This window comes from Sceloporus undulatus, chromosome 9, assembly GCF_019175285.1.
Source record: "Sceloporus undulatus isolate JIND9_A2432 ecotype Alabama chromosome 9, SceUnd_v1.1, whole genome shotgun sequence".
In the NCBI taxonomy this organism is placed as follows: Eukaryota; Metazoa; Chordata; class Lepidosauria; order Squamata; family Phrynosomatidae; genus Sceloporus; species Sceloporus undulatus.
The window spans coordinates 22,453,008-22,466,834 of record NC_056530.1 but is presented as its reverse complement, the minus strand read 5'-3'; the positions used below and the strand labels follow the sequence as shown (position 1 = coordinate 22,466,834).

The 13,827-nt window shown below is 48.0% G+C and overlaps 2 protein-coding genes across 3 annotated transcripts in view; one reads left to right on the top strand and one right to left on the bottom strand.

The window, feature by feature from the left end:
• On the top strand, positions 1 to 4,110 carry TMEM160 (transmembrane protein 160). Its single transcript, XM_042441193.1, has 3 exons — positions 1 to 241; positions 536 to 628; positions 3,263 to 4,110. Exons 1-3 carry the CDS (start codon positions 46 to 48, stop codon positions 3,517 to 3,519), a joined length of 546 nt encoding a protein of 181 aa, XP_042297127.1. The 5' UTR covers positions 1 to 45; the 3' UTR covers positions 3,520 to 4,110.
• A 2,246-nt stretch (positions 4,111 to 6,356) lies between these two features.
• The window catches only part of NPAS1 (neuronal PAS domain protein 1), a 47,040-nt gene continuing 39,569 nt past the window's right edge, over positions 6,357 to 13,827 (bottom strand). For both annotated transcript variants that reach the window (XM_042438847.1, XM_042438846.1), the window contains exons 10-12: positions 13,487 to 13,634; positions 9,176 to 9,273; positions 6,357 to 8,657 (exon numbers count right to left, since the gene is read on the bottom strand). In XM_042438847.1, the coding sequence (XP_042294781.1) occupies positions 7,441 to 8,657; positions 9,176 to 9,273; positions 13,487 to 13,634 (1,463 nt within the window). In that variant the 3' untranslated portion in view covers positions 6,357 to 7,440. The remainder of the gene's footprint in view (positions 8,658 to 9,175; positions 9,274 to 13,486; positions 13,635 to 13,827) is intronic.

The following is a 13,827-nucleotide window of genomic DNA, read 5'->3' as shown; positions in this document are numbered from 1 at the left end:
TTTGAGGGCGGCACTTGAGTACCGGCGCTTCAGTCCTGCGCCGCCATGGCGCTGAGCGGCGGTTGGTGGCGGAGGGCGGTGTCGCGGTTGAGGGGCGCCGGGGAGCTGCTGAGGGGCGAAGCCTGGGCCTGGAGAGGGAAGGGGCCGCCCAAGTATAGCTCCGGCCGTGGTCCCGGGCCTCCCGCCATCTCCGAGCTCGACAAGGCGGACGCCTGGCTGCTCAGGAAGGCTCACGAGACCGGTAAGCAAGGAGGGGGGCTGGGAGGGAGGGAGGAGGTGCGCATGCGCGAGAGGGAGGGCGGGGTTATGGTCTATGGGGCGGGGCTTGTGAGAGTCATTTACTGTAGCCTTCTCTGCCAGAGAGCTCTGGGGCCACGAGAAACTACAATTCCCAGGGTTCCCTAGCAGTCAGCCAGGGCAGGTAAAGCGGTCTCAAAGTGGATTATTTCTGCAGTGTGTTTTGAACCCAAGTCTTATCAATATGTCACGATTTGATACAACTCTAGATGGTTTTATTTCCCTTTCCTTCCGCCAGGTTTCCTTTCCTGGTTTCGGAACGGCTTGCTGGCGACCGGCGTTGGCGTGATCTCTTACGTCCAGAGCGACATGGGGAGGGAAGCCGCTTACGGTAAGATACAAGGCAGCGGCTACGAAAGTGTAGTGGTCTTAGGGGCACAGGACCCCATGGAAGGGGAAACCCCAAATAACCAAACACTGGGCTTTTCCCTGACAGAACACCTCTCTAGGAATCTCTAGGTCCTCCAGAGCAACTCCGTGGTCAACATCAGCCAGAACCTGACTATAAAGTCATGCCGGAGGACCTACAAATGCCCAGGGAGGGCATCTCCCAGCATGACTCTATGGTCAGCGTCTAGCAGAGTCCTGCTGGAGGCCCTAGACGTTCCTAGAGAGAACAGAGGCTGGATGGATGAGAACATAGAGGATCATCTCTGCTTCCAGGATATATTACACTCTTGCCTTTCACCAGGAGACGAAGAGCTAAAGTACGGTTCTTACATTGACCTATGGATAAGTCGACCCAGTTTCTTTGGGCCAAATGTTTGACTAGTGTCTAGACGTATACGTGAGTCCAGTGATTCCCAAACTCTGGTCCTCCAGGCGTTTTGGACTTCAGCTCCCAGAAGCCTCAACCATCATGGCCAATAACCTGGGAGCCAACGTCACAAACATCTGGACGGCCTTAGTTTGTGAATCACTGGTATACACAGGTGTGCAACGCTCACTGACGGGCGTGAAAATGGCTTCTGCGGACTGTGTCTTATCTGCAGTTCCAGGAGTGTGGCTGGTTCTTCCAGGTTGTTGCTGCTGTGCACCAAATATGACCGATGCAAATGTGGGACTCCTATTTGAAATGCCCCTCATGCAGGATTTTGTCTAGACTTCGTGCTGTTTGACCATTAAAATCTGCAAGAGCTAATGGGCATTTTGTACTTCTCTGAATGGAGACAGGTCAGGAGACAAGAGGCTCTTAAAGAAGTTGTTTCCTTGCCATTTCAGAGGCTTAATAGCTTTGGTGATGTCACCTTCTGCAAATGGCCTCCAGAAGAGCAAGCGACTCAAGGGCTTTGAGAGTCAGGCAGGGACAGTTTGAGTTTGTGGCCTTGGAGCACTGGCTTGTCCCTGGGAAACTGAAGGTGGGGAAACAGAACCCATTTCGGAGTGCTTAAAAGTTCAGCTTCCCAGCACTGGCTGTTGGAGGCTGAGCTCTCTCCGTTGTGTAATCTCTTGGCCCACATTGCATGCACAGGAAGGAGTATGCGCAAAGAGGATGCTCACAGCAGGAGCAAATAAATATGTCCCTTGAATTGTGCCTGGTGAACTTGTTGAACATGAAGTAGAATTTGACTTGGGCGTCTCTGAAGTAGGGAGAATGGAGACAAGGAGCAGGATTTGTTGTTACTGTGTGCCTTCTAGTCATTCCTGGCTTATGGCCACCCTAAGGTAAACTGTCATGGGGTTTTCTTGTCTAGATTTGTTCAGAGGAGGTTTGACTTTGCCTTCCCCTGAGGCTGAGAGCATGTCACTTGCGCAAGGACACACAGTGAGTTTCATGACTGAGCAGAGAATTTAACCCTGGGCTCCAGAGTGGTAGTCCAGCACTCAAACCACTGGGCCAGGCTGGGGCTCACGCATACGGTTTTTGTGGGGTTTTCAGGCTGTGTGGCCCTGTTCTAGAAGAGTTTTTTCCCTGACATTTCATGCCCATCAGTGACATTTACACACCTGATGTACTGTGTATATGCCAGTGAGAAACAGGCTTCAAAACAGTAGTTCTGAATTTTGCCTCCAAGGGGCAGTGGCTGTTCACACTAGAAACTGTGTTTATAGCCAGCATTTTAGTTTTGAATTACAAGTTCCAGGTGTGTGCGAAGGATGTTGCGATGGTAAAGAAAATAGTTCAGCTCAGTCTTTGTTTTGAGGAGAAGCAAGCAGAGTGGACAAGACTGATGCTTTGCGGATTTGCCAGCGCTGGAGACTAATAAAGTAACCCATCCCACATATGTCCCTGGAGATGTTGAGTGGTTTTGTCACAGCTATATAAACTAAATTTCTGGACATACACATATGTCTATCTGTGATAGATCCCTTTGTGAGTTTGTTGCTGCTGGAAACTAGTAACCTGTCCTAGCTAGTTAGGTACAGGTTTCTAGTTTCCAGCAGCAACAAAGCTAGCTAGGTAGTTTGCTTTTGCTAGTTTCTAGATAGATAGCATGTGTGTCCAGAAATAGAGTTTAACTAGCTGTAACAAAAACTACTCAGTGGCCCACCACAAATCTGACACTAGGTTTTCTATTCCCACCTAAAGGAGCTTAGGTTTTCCTTCTTGAGCAGGAGCCTTTGGGATTTGACATGCATTTATCTCTCATTACCTCAGTTCTCAGAGGATCTGGAGCTGAGTTTCAGAATACAGGGAATGTAGCCACGGTCGCTATGAGAACTCAGAGATAGGCCACAGTGTCTTCTCAGATGAATTCAGGAATAGGCAAGCTTTGGTGTCTTGCAAAACACTACCCCACAAAGAGCTCTGTGACACTTTAAAATTTGCATGGGACTAGACAACCTAAATAGGTCTGATTTATAATGAATATTTAATAATGAACAGAAATGAATTTCAGGGATTTCTCTCTTCTTCTACAAATATGCCAAAAGGCAGGAGGCTGCGATTATGGAGTGCTGAGGCAGTTGGCATAGTCACTGAGAAATGCTTTCCCAGGCGGTTGATCTCTCCTGCTCTTCCTAGGTTTCTTCATCCTCGGTGGGATCTGCGTCTCATACGGCAGTGCCTCCTACCTGGTCAGCCTCTTCCTCCTCCGCCGCACCATGATGCTGTCCTTCTCCACGGCGCTTCTGAACTGCACCGCTGTCACCACAGTGGCCCTGTTCTGGCTGTGCGCCATCTCCCTCTACATCGGCCGGCTGGAGGTGGAGATCATCCAGGACGACCCCAGTGACAAATGCCAGGATAAGAAGAAGGAGGACGGCAAGTCAGAGAAGTGAAGGCCAGCTCAGTGTTTGTGGACAAACCCTTGGGAATGCAACAAACTCTGTGGACTGACTCTGATGGCAGCCTACGCGACACATTTGGGTCCTTCTGCCCCTTGGGGCAAAGGGCAAAAAGGAGAGATGGCAAATGACAGTAGAGCGGGATGTGTTTGCTGCTTTGTATTTATTTCTGGTTTTCCAGATGAGCTCTGGAAAGTGACAGTTGCAAAAATCAGATGATTGGGAAGACAAAGAATTGCTCAAAGGGAGTTCTGCTGAGCTGGTGAGCCAGCCTCCCACCTGGAAGCATGCATTTTGGCTAAGCTGGGGCAACAGAACAAGGGACTATTCTGTTGAGGTCCAGGCTCTTGCTCTGCCCCCACTTCCCTTGCAAATTCTGAAGCCATGTTCAACTAAAAATATCCACATAATGGCCCGTTTCATTTGTACCCCCGATACACAGCTTGCCTCTGCTTTGCTAGTGTTACTTATGCTCCAAATCCATCATCATTGCATGTCAGAAGTGTATCTCTTCTGCCATTGCAGCACCCCCTCTCTCCACCTGTCAAGATCAGTTGAAATTTGTATTAAAGATACTAAACTCTGTCAGTTTGTCTCTGCCTTTTGGGTGTGGGAGGGGCAGGAGATTGGAGATGCTGCTTCTTCATGTCAGTTAAGTCAAAATGGATATACAGTCACCCCTCATGTTCAGCTGCTAGAGGTTGGTCATACAATCACGCTGGAGGACCTACAAATGCCTAGAGAAGTAGGAACCTCTAGGTTCTCCAGCACTGCTCTGTGGTCAACTTCTGGAAAAAGTTGCTCTGTGGGACCTAGAGATTCCTAGAGAGAACATATTAATACAAATAATCAAATCAAAGCTGCAAACATGGAGGGCCAACTATATATAAATGGGCTAAAGCAAACCTTGATTTGCCATTTTATATAAGAGACACCATTTTACTACATCATTGTGTTTACTGGGACTTGCACATCCATGGGTTTTGGTATTCACAGTGGGTCCTGGAACCAAACCCCAGCAGATACCAAGGGCCCACTGTATATATGCCATGAAGTAGGGCAAAATCTTACTGTCTTAACATGGTGGCTACATAACTTTACACATACATAGCTACGTAGCAGAAGCCTTCCCTGTGTAGCAATGTCACAGTAGCCCCTTGCTGAATACGGATATTGTACAATTGCTCAGTTCTGTTTCCCACCGATGTAAACCCCCTTATGTTGGCACAAGCCCCATATTACATGCCAGCCAGTATCTTAAAAACCACAAGAAAGAGTTTACCAGGTCTTCTGAAATCTGTTCAGAAGGCAGGAGATAAGAGTCCATGTATGTTTTATTTTCTCTGAAATCCCAGATTGCCGAAAGAAGCAGCCGAACGTCAACAAGTGAACAGTGGAAACTACATTCATCTATCCAATGAGAACAGTAGGTTAATAAAAAGAAAAACATAAACACACACGCACAGATCTTTAGTGACCAGTTATACAGAAAAAGGCCACAGTGTCCCAAGTGCTACTGCCTTGCTGTGGGTCTTCCCCCACATTTCCCACTGAATTGTCTTATTCCTCACCTTGAGTAAGTGCTAAGCATTGGGGCTTACGTTTTGAAAACCTTTTTAAGTGCTGTTATACCACACAATGGTCTCTTTATGTGCCAAATAGGATGGTGGGGTTGGGAAGGAGTTTTGCCCCAGGGTCTGGAACGTGGGGGCTTTCTCTTGCCTGATTGCAAACTGAAGTGAGACCCAAATTTACACAAAGATGGGAGAAACAGGAGCAACCTTGCTGGCTGGCACCAGCATGTTCACTCTTAGCAGTGGCTAAGCAGATGTTTCCAAAAGCTCACAAACAGGACATGCTATTGGAAACAGGCATCTTGTTCTCTACAGCATCTGAGGCTCAAAGCCAGACTTACATTTTTTTTGACCATAGCTAGCCACTATTGATGGATAAACAGGGAAAATAAAAGGTCCAATGTAGTAATCAGAATAATGGGTGAAGCACTGAACCGCTCTCTAATATGGCTTCCCAATGGTTCAGAATTGCCCATTCCCAGCTGGCTGGGAGTAGAGTGCTTGAACAATTTTGTGATCTAGAATTAGGAGTGAACAGCAACGTGGCCAAGTTTCCTCATGATGCAAAATTACTCTTGGTAATCCCATTCGATCTCGGAAGCTAAAATGGGTCACCCTCGGTTAGTACACGGATGGGAGGCTGCCAACAAATACCAGGTTTTGTAGGCAGTACAGCCAAGCCCTCCTTATCCACGGATATTTTATCCATGGATTCAAGCATCCCCAGTTTGAAAATACTGGAAAAAGTCTAAATTCCAAATAGCAAACCTTTATTTATTACATAAGGGACACTATTTTGCTATGCCATTGTATTTAATGGGACTTGAGCATCCATGGATTTTGGAACCAAACCCCAGCGGATAACAAGGACCCACTGTATTTCAGAGGCGGGAACTGGCCATACCACCTCTTAAGGATTCCTTGCCTAAGAAAACCCTACACAATTCATGGGGCTGCTGTATGTCGACAGGCAACCTGAAGGCAGGCGCACAGTTTAAACCACAAGGGCGTGCAAATAGCTTGAATGGAATCTCTCCAAACTTTGAGAGAAATGAGCATTAAAAAGGCAAATGTGGCTCAGTAAAAGCTGGGCTATTTTAGGTTCTTATAATTACTGCTTCATCTGCACTGTATTTTCTCACTTTCAGAAAGCTTTTTGCTGCTAGGCTAGGAAAGTAAGGCTGCATCCACACTGCAGAAATAATCCAGTTTGACACTGCTTTAACTGCCCCGTCTCAGTGATAGAGAATTCCCAAGCACTGAGCCAGGGCAGTTAAAGCAGTGTCAAACCAGATTATTTCTGTAGTGTGGATGCAGTCTCTCACTCATATTCTCTCATGTACATTTCACTCAAAGGACTTGTAATCTGGTACCCCCAACACTCCCAGCAACAATGTGCATTGCATTGCAAGGAGAGGCAGTAAGGAACCACTCTCCTCACTGATTGAAGTGCCAAAGATAAAAGGATAAGCTACTAATCCCTGGCTTTCAGAAGAGGGAAAGTACCAATCCAGCAAAGAGAAGTTGCCAGAAAGGAAGTAGAATTTGGGCAGGTTCACGCACACTTAACACATTCACCCCATTTCCCATCATTCAATACCTTATAGCTGAACATGGGATCCAGTCCCAGGCATATACCAAGGGACAGTGCAATGTGGACTGAACAGAAGCAAACATTTAAGTGCTAATGTGATACACAATGTAAACACATGAGAGAAGAAGAGTTAAGGGTACCACTGCCCTGCTTTTCCTTTGCAAATCTACACATTATATTTGGGCAGTGGCTTGGATAACACAGGAATGCCCAAGGCCTGAACATAATCCTCCCCATCCACCCCTCTGTTGCCGGTTCCCCATGGCAGTGATAGAGGAATACATGGATCTGGAGTAGCAAGCAGATAGACAGACAGACAAACAAACCGTGTGGGAAACCACTTTCCTCTGCTTTGCATCTTTCCCAGAAAGGTTGCACCGATTCCCATTTTCTGTTTACACTGGGCTAACTCCTGAACTCACCCCACATCTCACATCACAACAAACAGCAGCAACAGCAGCTGGGTGGTTGGGGACCTGCAAAGCAAGGATCAGAAGCAAGAAGACGGTTACTCTACCCTTTCCTGTAGAGGCTTGGAAAGAGCTACAGAAAAGGTAGATACACAAGGATTTCTTGGAGGACAAATGATTTCTTCTCCCCGCTTTCAGAACACTTGGCGGAACACATTGGCACAGCACCGAGCTATCTTACAAAACGCTCGTGCGAGATCTTTTATCGGCAGCTCTGCCTGGTGCAGAGTTTGGCCATGGCAGAGACACGAAGTTGAGTACATTTCATTCTCTGTGCTCAGTCCTCCTTGCGTTCCAGAGCCGATGCACTATGGAGCCCACCGCCGGCCACCGAGAAGGGCAGCGTGGAAAACAAGGAGTCAGTAGCAGCAAATGTTCCCCCTGAAATCTGGGCCAGGCCTGCAGAGTTCCCAAAGGGTGCCACCATGTTCAGCCGCTGCAAGTGGTGGTACATGAGTTCCCGGGACGTCTTGGCCTCGGTGCTTCCGATGTCCATGAGACTGAGTGGGTGGGCGGGGGGCAGCATGTTGCTCTGCATGGCGAGGGTCATGTCGGCAGGGGCATACCGGATCGTGCTGGTGGTATATAGGCCCTGAGAGCCTGTTGCGCTGGCATGTGGGTTGCCAAGCTGGTGGACCAGCGGCACCACCACGTTGTTCGTGTGGAAGCGCTGGAGTGCCTCCATCTCCGCCGGGTAGACTAGAGGGGTGAATGGCGTCGACGTGACCCTTTCTTCGCAGGGGGAGCCTGAGAGTGGGGGCGAGAGAGTGTCCGCAGAGGAAGGGGCTGGCGGAAGGGGCCGGGGGGAACTGCCAAACGGCCCTTTAGCTGCACCACTCTCCATCTCAGGAGGAGTGAGTACCGAGTCCGGGATGGAGACGTACAAATGGGAAGATCCATGCCTCATAGCAGGCTTCTCCAGGCTAAGTGCTTTGTTCACAGTGTAAGGGCTGCCCTTCTGAGCAGTCGGACAGGTCCACAGGCCCCCCTTGACTCCGGGGACTTGCTCAGACTTGATATTAAGTGCTGGGTTGGCTTTGGGAGCCAAACTCTTCTGAGTCTGGATGACCGAGGTGAACTCCGATGTGCAGGAGCGGCTGGCACCTAGGGTCCTCCGTCCGCCAACCTTGCAGCCGTTGACTTTCCTAACTAGGGTCCCCCTGGGCTGTGGGAGGAGGTCCAACTCCGATGCACTGCCGCTGTCCGAATCCTCAGAGCTAGCCAAGGAGGCCTCCTTTGCCTCACCTGGTGGGCTCTCCGGCTGGAACTCCAGTTTGATGCGCTTTCCGGGGGGCCCTTCTACGTCGCTGCTGCCCCCTTCTTCCGAAGCCTCTTCGTCTCGGTAGCTCATTTCAGGACCACTGGAATCGGTCTCCACCGTGTGGGAATGGGCCCCAACCTCCATCGCACCCCTAGGATAGGCCTCTGCCAGGGACCCAGGTTTGTTGGGGGAGTAAAGCTTCCTTTGGCTACTCTCCTTAGCAAGGCTGCTCTCTGGAAAAAGAAGATAAAATATGGGAAAATTCAACAGGTAAGGCAGCAGGAATCAATAGACTTTCACATGGCCTAGAAGGTGGATAGGTTTAATTTGGCAAATGAAATATTTATCATCAATAAACCAGAGGGGACATTTTCGATTTTGGTTTTGTGCCACCTGCATAGCTAAGAATCATGACCGCAGGTACAGAAAAGCACAGAAGCATCCATTTTGGCAAAGCGGGAACTCAGTCCCCTACTTTTGAGGAGGGTAAACCCACTTGGGACAGTCTTCACATACTTTCCATGCAGCCAAATGGAGAGACATCGAGCAGATCTCAGGAATGTATGCTGCTTATTTGCAAATGGCAGGATGCTATTCAAGGGTGAATGACGTATTAAAATGACCCAGGGAAAAAACGCCAGAGATGGTAAGCTGTACTGGGACCGACCAAAGGCCTCTCCTCCAGCCTTGTGTAGCCACAGTGGCTAACCAATTGACCCATTAGGAAGCCCATGAGCTTAGGTTTATTCACCTTTGAAATCTGCCCCCATTTCAGCCGTATCCGTCTGCTTTGCAGGGATTCCGGACAGTTGGAAGACATCCAGCACAGTGTTCTTATATTCAGGTTTGCTAGAAATACATAAAATAAAAAACAGGAGTCAAGAAAGGGAAAGGAAAGGATTCGAAGGCAAACATAAAAAGGGTGGGTGCGCATTCAACATTTAAGATGTCTTGCTCCCATGTCCCAACAAAGTGCATTGATCTCACTGGTGGGACACAGAGAAGACCCCCTCAGCCAACCTCAATCCTTGGGCAGACATACATGGGGAAAGGCAGTCCCTCAAGTATTGCAGCCTAAATTTACACCAGACCTTCCAACTGTCTTGATTTGGCAGGAATTATCCCGATTCATCCTCTGTTATCTAACCTTTTCAGCTGCTTTTAAAATGTCCTGGTTTCTCTCTCCTTGAAGAGGAGGGAACACTGTCAATGAGTAGAAAAGGAGAGAGATGCTCTGGCGTTTCCTCCTTATCAGTGCTTGGTCATCAACACCGGAGCATCTCTTTCCTTTTCTACCCATTTTACCAACCTACAAACAGGATGGAAGGCTGAATCAACCTTGGATCAACCTGAGTCAACCTCTGGGATCGAACTCAGTTGGATCGGTGCATGTCCAATCTAGATCCCTTGAAGCAGGGAACTGTGGCTATGTGGGATCCAAGAATCTGTGGCCAAGCATCCTTTTCAGAATTGCAAAGGGCTGTGAGGATACCACTGTGGTGCCACACGAGGGCACCAAATGCGAGTGCAGCCCTGACTGTGAGGGCGGTGATGCTGAGAGACCGGGACGAAAATAAACCCAGGCACTATCGAATGCCACCGCCTGCCGGCCCCCTCCCTCCCTTTGCAAACCAGAAAAGAATTGCTGAAAGCAAACTTGAATGCAAGCTGACACAACCAGCCACCTGCAGGCTGGAATCAGCAGAACAGACGCAAAGGGCCATTGGCACTTTATTGTCCAAGAACAAGCAAGGACAGATTGAAATCGCAAAAAAAGAAGAAAGGGGGGGGGGGGGGGGGAAGGGGGAGAAAAATCCAGCACAGCCGGGTTGGGGGCTTTATTGTCAAGTCAGCAAAGTTGGAACCAGCCCAAGAAAGAGTGTCTCTCCCCAGACGCCTCTGGAAGAACTGCCGAGGCAAAAGGAAAGCCACTGGGGGAAATCTGGTCCCAGGCCGGGGGGGGGGGGGGCTTCCCACCTCTTTGCAAGACCTAGGACCCAGTCAACAGGGATGTACAACTGAAACATTTTCCATAGAAAATTGCATGGGGCTGCAACTCGTTGTTGTTACAATTGTGCAAGTTCGAGACATTTCTGACTTATGGTGACCTTAAGGCCAAAGGTTTGGAAACCAAGCCTTATGAGAATGAATGAAGGAACTGGGTAGGATTTACTTTAGAGAAGAGAAGGCTGAGAGGTGACATGATAGCTATCTTTAAATATCATGGGGTTTTCTGATCAGATTTTGCCTTCCTCTGAGGAGGAGGGGTGCGGATTAGTACTGTGTCCAGTTCTGGGCACGACAAACAGAAAAGGATGTGGACAAGCTGGAGCATCACCAGAGGAGGGCAAGCAAAATGGTGAAGCGTCTGGAAACCATGAAGCCCTATGAGGAGAGACTTAGGGAGCTGGGTATGGTTAAGAGATGATATGATAATATGTTTGAATAGTTGAAGGAATGCCATATGAAGGATGGAGCAACCTTGATTTCTGCTGCTCCAGAGACTAGGGAATGGAGCAGTGGATGCAAACTACAGGAAAGGAGATTCCAGCTCAACATTAGGAGGAACTTCCTGACAGTCAGGGCTGTTCGACAGTGGAACACACTCCTTCCTCAGAGTGTAGTGGAGTCTCCTTCCTTGGAGGTCTTTAAGCAGGGGCTGGATGGCCATCTCTTGGGGATACTTTGATGTTGAGTTCCTGAGTGGCAGAATGGGGTTGGACTGTATGGCTCTTGGGGTCTCTTCCAACTGTATGATTCTCCATACTCCGCGCTGACTCTCCTTGCCTATACTGCTGGAGCATTCCTGAAGTGACCTCTTCCCCCTTGACCCCTTGAGGATGGAGACATTGGGGATGGTTGGGGTGAGTACTTCATCTTCATGCTCCTTTTGCATAGCTCTGGAGAGCTCAAATTCTGCTCCCCTTGGGGCCGGACTCTGCAGACATCCATAGGCAAAGAACCACCATCATCCCCCTTCCCCATTTCTTTGCCACATGAAGAGGCTGAGGGATGGAGGAGAGGGAAGCGAGCAGGTTTCCATAGCAGAGAGGCTGCAAGGAAGTTAATTAGCCTCTAATTACAGCGCTAATTAACTAAAATACTAATCACCCTGACAAATCATACATTGGTATCGGCAATTGCTTACAGGATTAGCATGATAATGCTTCCCTTTGCTTTGGGGGGGGAGGGAGGACAAGAGGAAAGCAGTCATTAATAACCATCTGCAAGGGCCATTCAAGTATTTCTTTTATCAGTTTGGAAGAAGAACGGGTGGAGCTGCGAGGGAGACTTCGGTGAAGATGATTTTAAAAAGCGGATTTGTAAATAATGCAGATGGGTGGACTACAGATCAGACAGCAAATGGAACTCAAAGTTTGTTTCCTGATTGAATCTCCCAGTATCCACATGGCCAAGAGATGCATGCCACCTGCATGAATACCTTTCCATATCATCTGAACTGAACACAACAACTACAACGCCTTGACCAAATGCAGGGCTATGGCTAACACTGTCCACTTTCTCTCTTTCTCCTGTATCACTTTAAACACCTTTGCCTGATGAAGTAGCAAGTGGAGCTTTGAAAGCTTGAAACATATATAACGTGCCTTTTGGTTGGCTTGATGAAGTTATCATTGTTCTGCAGACTTTGGGATGATATTGTACTTTACTATATTTTCCCATGCTGCTTTATGTGGGTTAGAAGGGTGGCACAGTCCTTGGCATGCAAATAGCTGGCTGCCCAAATTGAGCCTGACCCAACTATTCACATGATGCCACAAATCCCCATGCTAGCCTCAGGGTGAAACACCAGAGCTTCCCATGAATTGGTTAATTCTGGGACAAAGTTGGGTTAACCAGGGAAACCCGTGGCATTTCAACAGAAGTCACTGTGTGTCATGGAGACAGACAGCTCCAGCCTTGGGTGAGAATGAAATTTATATGAATAATCAGATTGCATTTCTATCCCCCTCCAACTGTATGAATATGCTTTATGTCTGAAGCCTTACTCCCCCTCAGAACTCCATCCAAAGAAGTGAGTTGAGATCCAGGAAAGCCCATGCTGCAGTAAAAACCAGTTAGTCTTAAAAGTGCTAACACATTTCACCTTCTTCTTCTTCTCCTGCTCCCTTTCTCTTTTTCAGGCTGCAAGAAACCAAGGGTGTGTCCATGCATTCAAACTGGAGAAATAATGCAGTTTGACACTACTTTCACGGACATGGCTCCATCCTGGGATTTGTAGTTCTGTGAGGCACTCTTGGGCAGAGAAGGCTAAAGACCTTGTAAAATTGCAAAGCCCAGGAATTCGTCAGAAGGAGCTATGGCACTTAAAGTGGTCTTAAACGGCATTATTTCAGTGCAGATGCACCCTTTCACAGCTACATCTTTGAAAATGTCTGTACTTCAATTTCACCACATGGGGGTGGCCTTTCTATGAACAAAGAAGAAAAATTTCTTCACTTGATAATAGAACCAGAAGGAAGGAAGGAAGGAAGGAAGGAAGGAAGGAAGGAAAGAAGGAAGGAAGGAAAATTGTGAACTCCAACTTAAGTTTCTACCATCAGCATATTGAAGGAATTCCTGTTCTCTAAACCAGTGGAAATCTGTCCATAAAGCAATCAAAGTCAGTCACATAATTAGCAATTAATTATGTGGAACGACTTTGGGAGTTGGATATGTTTAACTTGGAGAAGAGAAGATGGAGAGGTGACATGATGGAACTATCCTTAAATTTCTGAAGGGGGGATACTGAAAAGATTGAGGCAGCTTGTTCTTTGCTGCTCCGGAGACGAGAACCAGCAGCAACGGATTCCATTTACAAGAAATGACATTCCACCTAAAAATTAGGAAGAACTTCTTGACCGCCAGAACTGTTGAAGAGTAGAATAGATAGCCTTGGAGAGTAGCGGGCTCTCCTTCTTTGGAGGACTTAAAACAGCAGTTGGGTGGGCATATTTCAGGAATGCTTTAGCTGTGTATTTTTCCATGGCAGGGGGTTGGTTTAGATGGCCTCTGACACGCCTTTCTATAATTCCTATGAAAACGAAAGGTACTGTCTCACCTGAGGATGTAGTTCACCCAAACCATGTTCTTCTCACTTGGGTTCTTGACGTTGACCGAGATGGTGGCACAGGACTGGACCCACACGAAGCCACCGTTCTTCTGCAGCCAGCGGTAATACCGGGTGACCACCTGCCCCTTGTTCAACACTAAAAGGAGTGCAAGGAAGAAGGAAGGACGACAGCTATTAACAATCGGTTGCAGTTGGCATCTCATTGACTGTCTCTTACCAAATTTTTAGGAGGGTACAGTTTACACCATCTGCAGAATCAAGTGGGAAAGCCATACAGAAAGTAGTGGAGGGGGGCATTTGAATGCTCCTCATATAGAAATGCCTTGCAG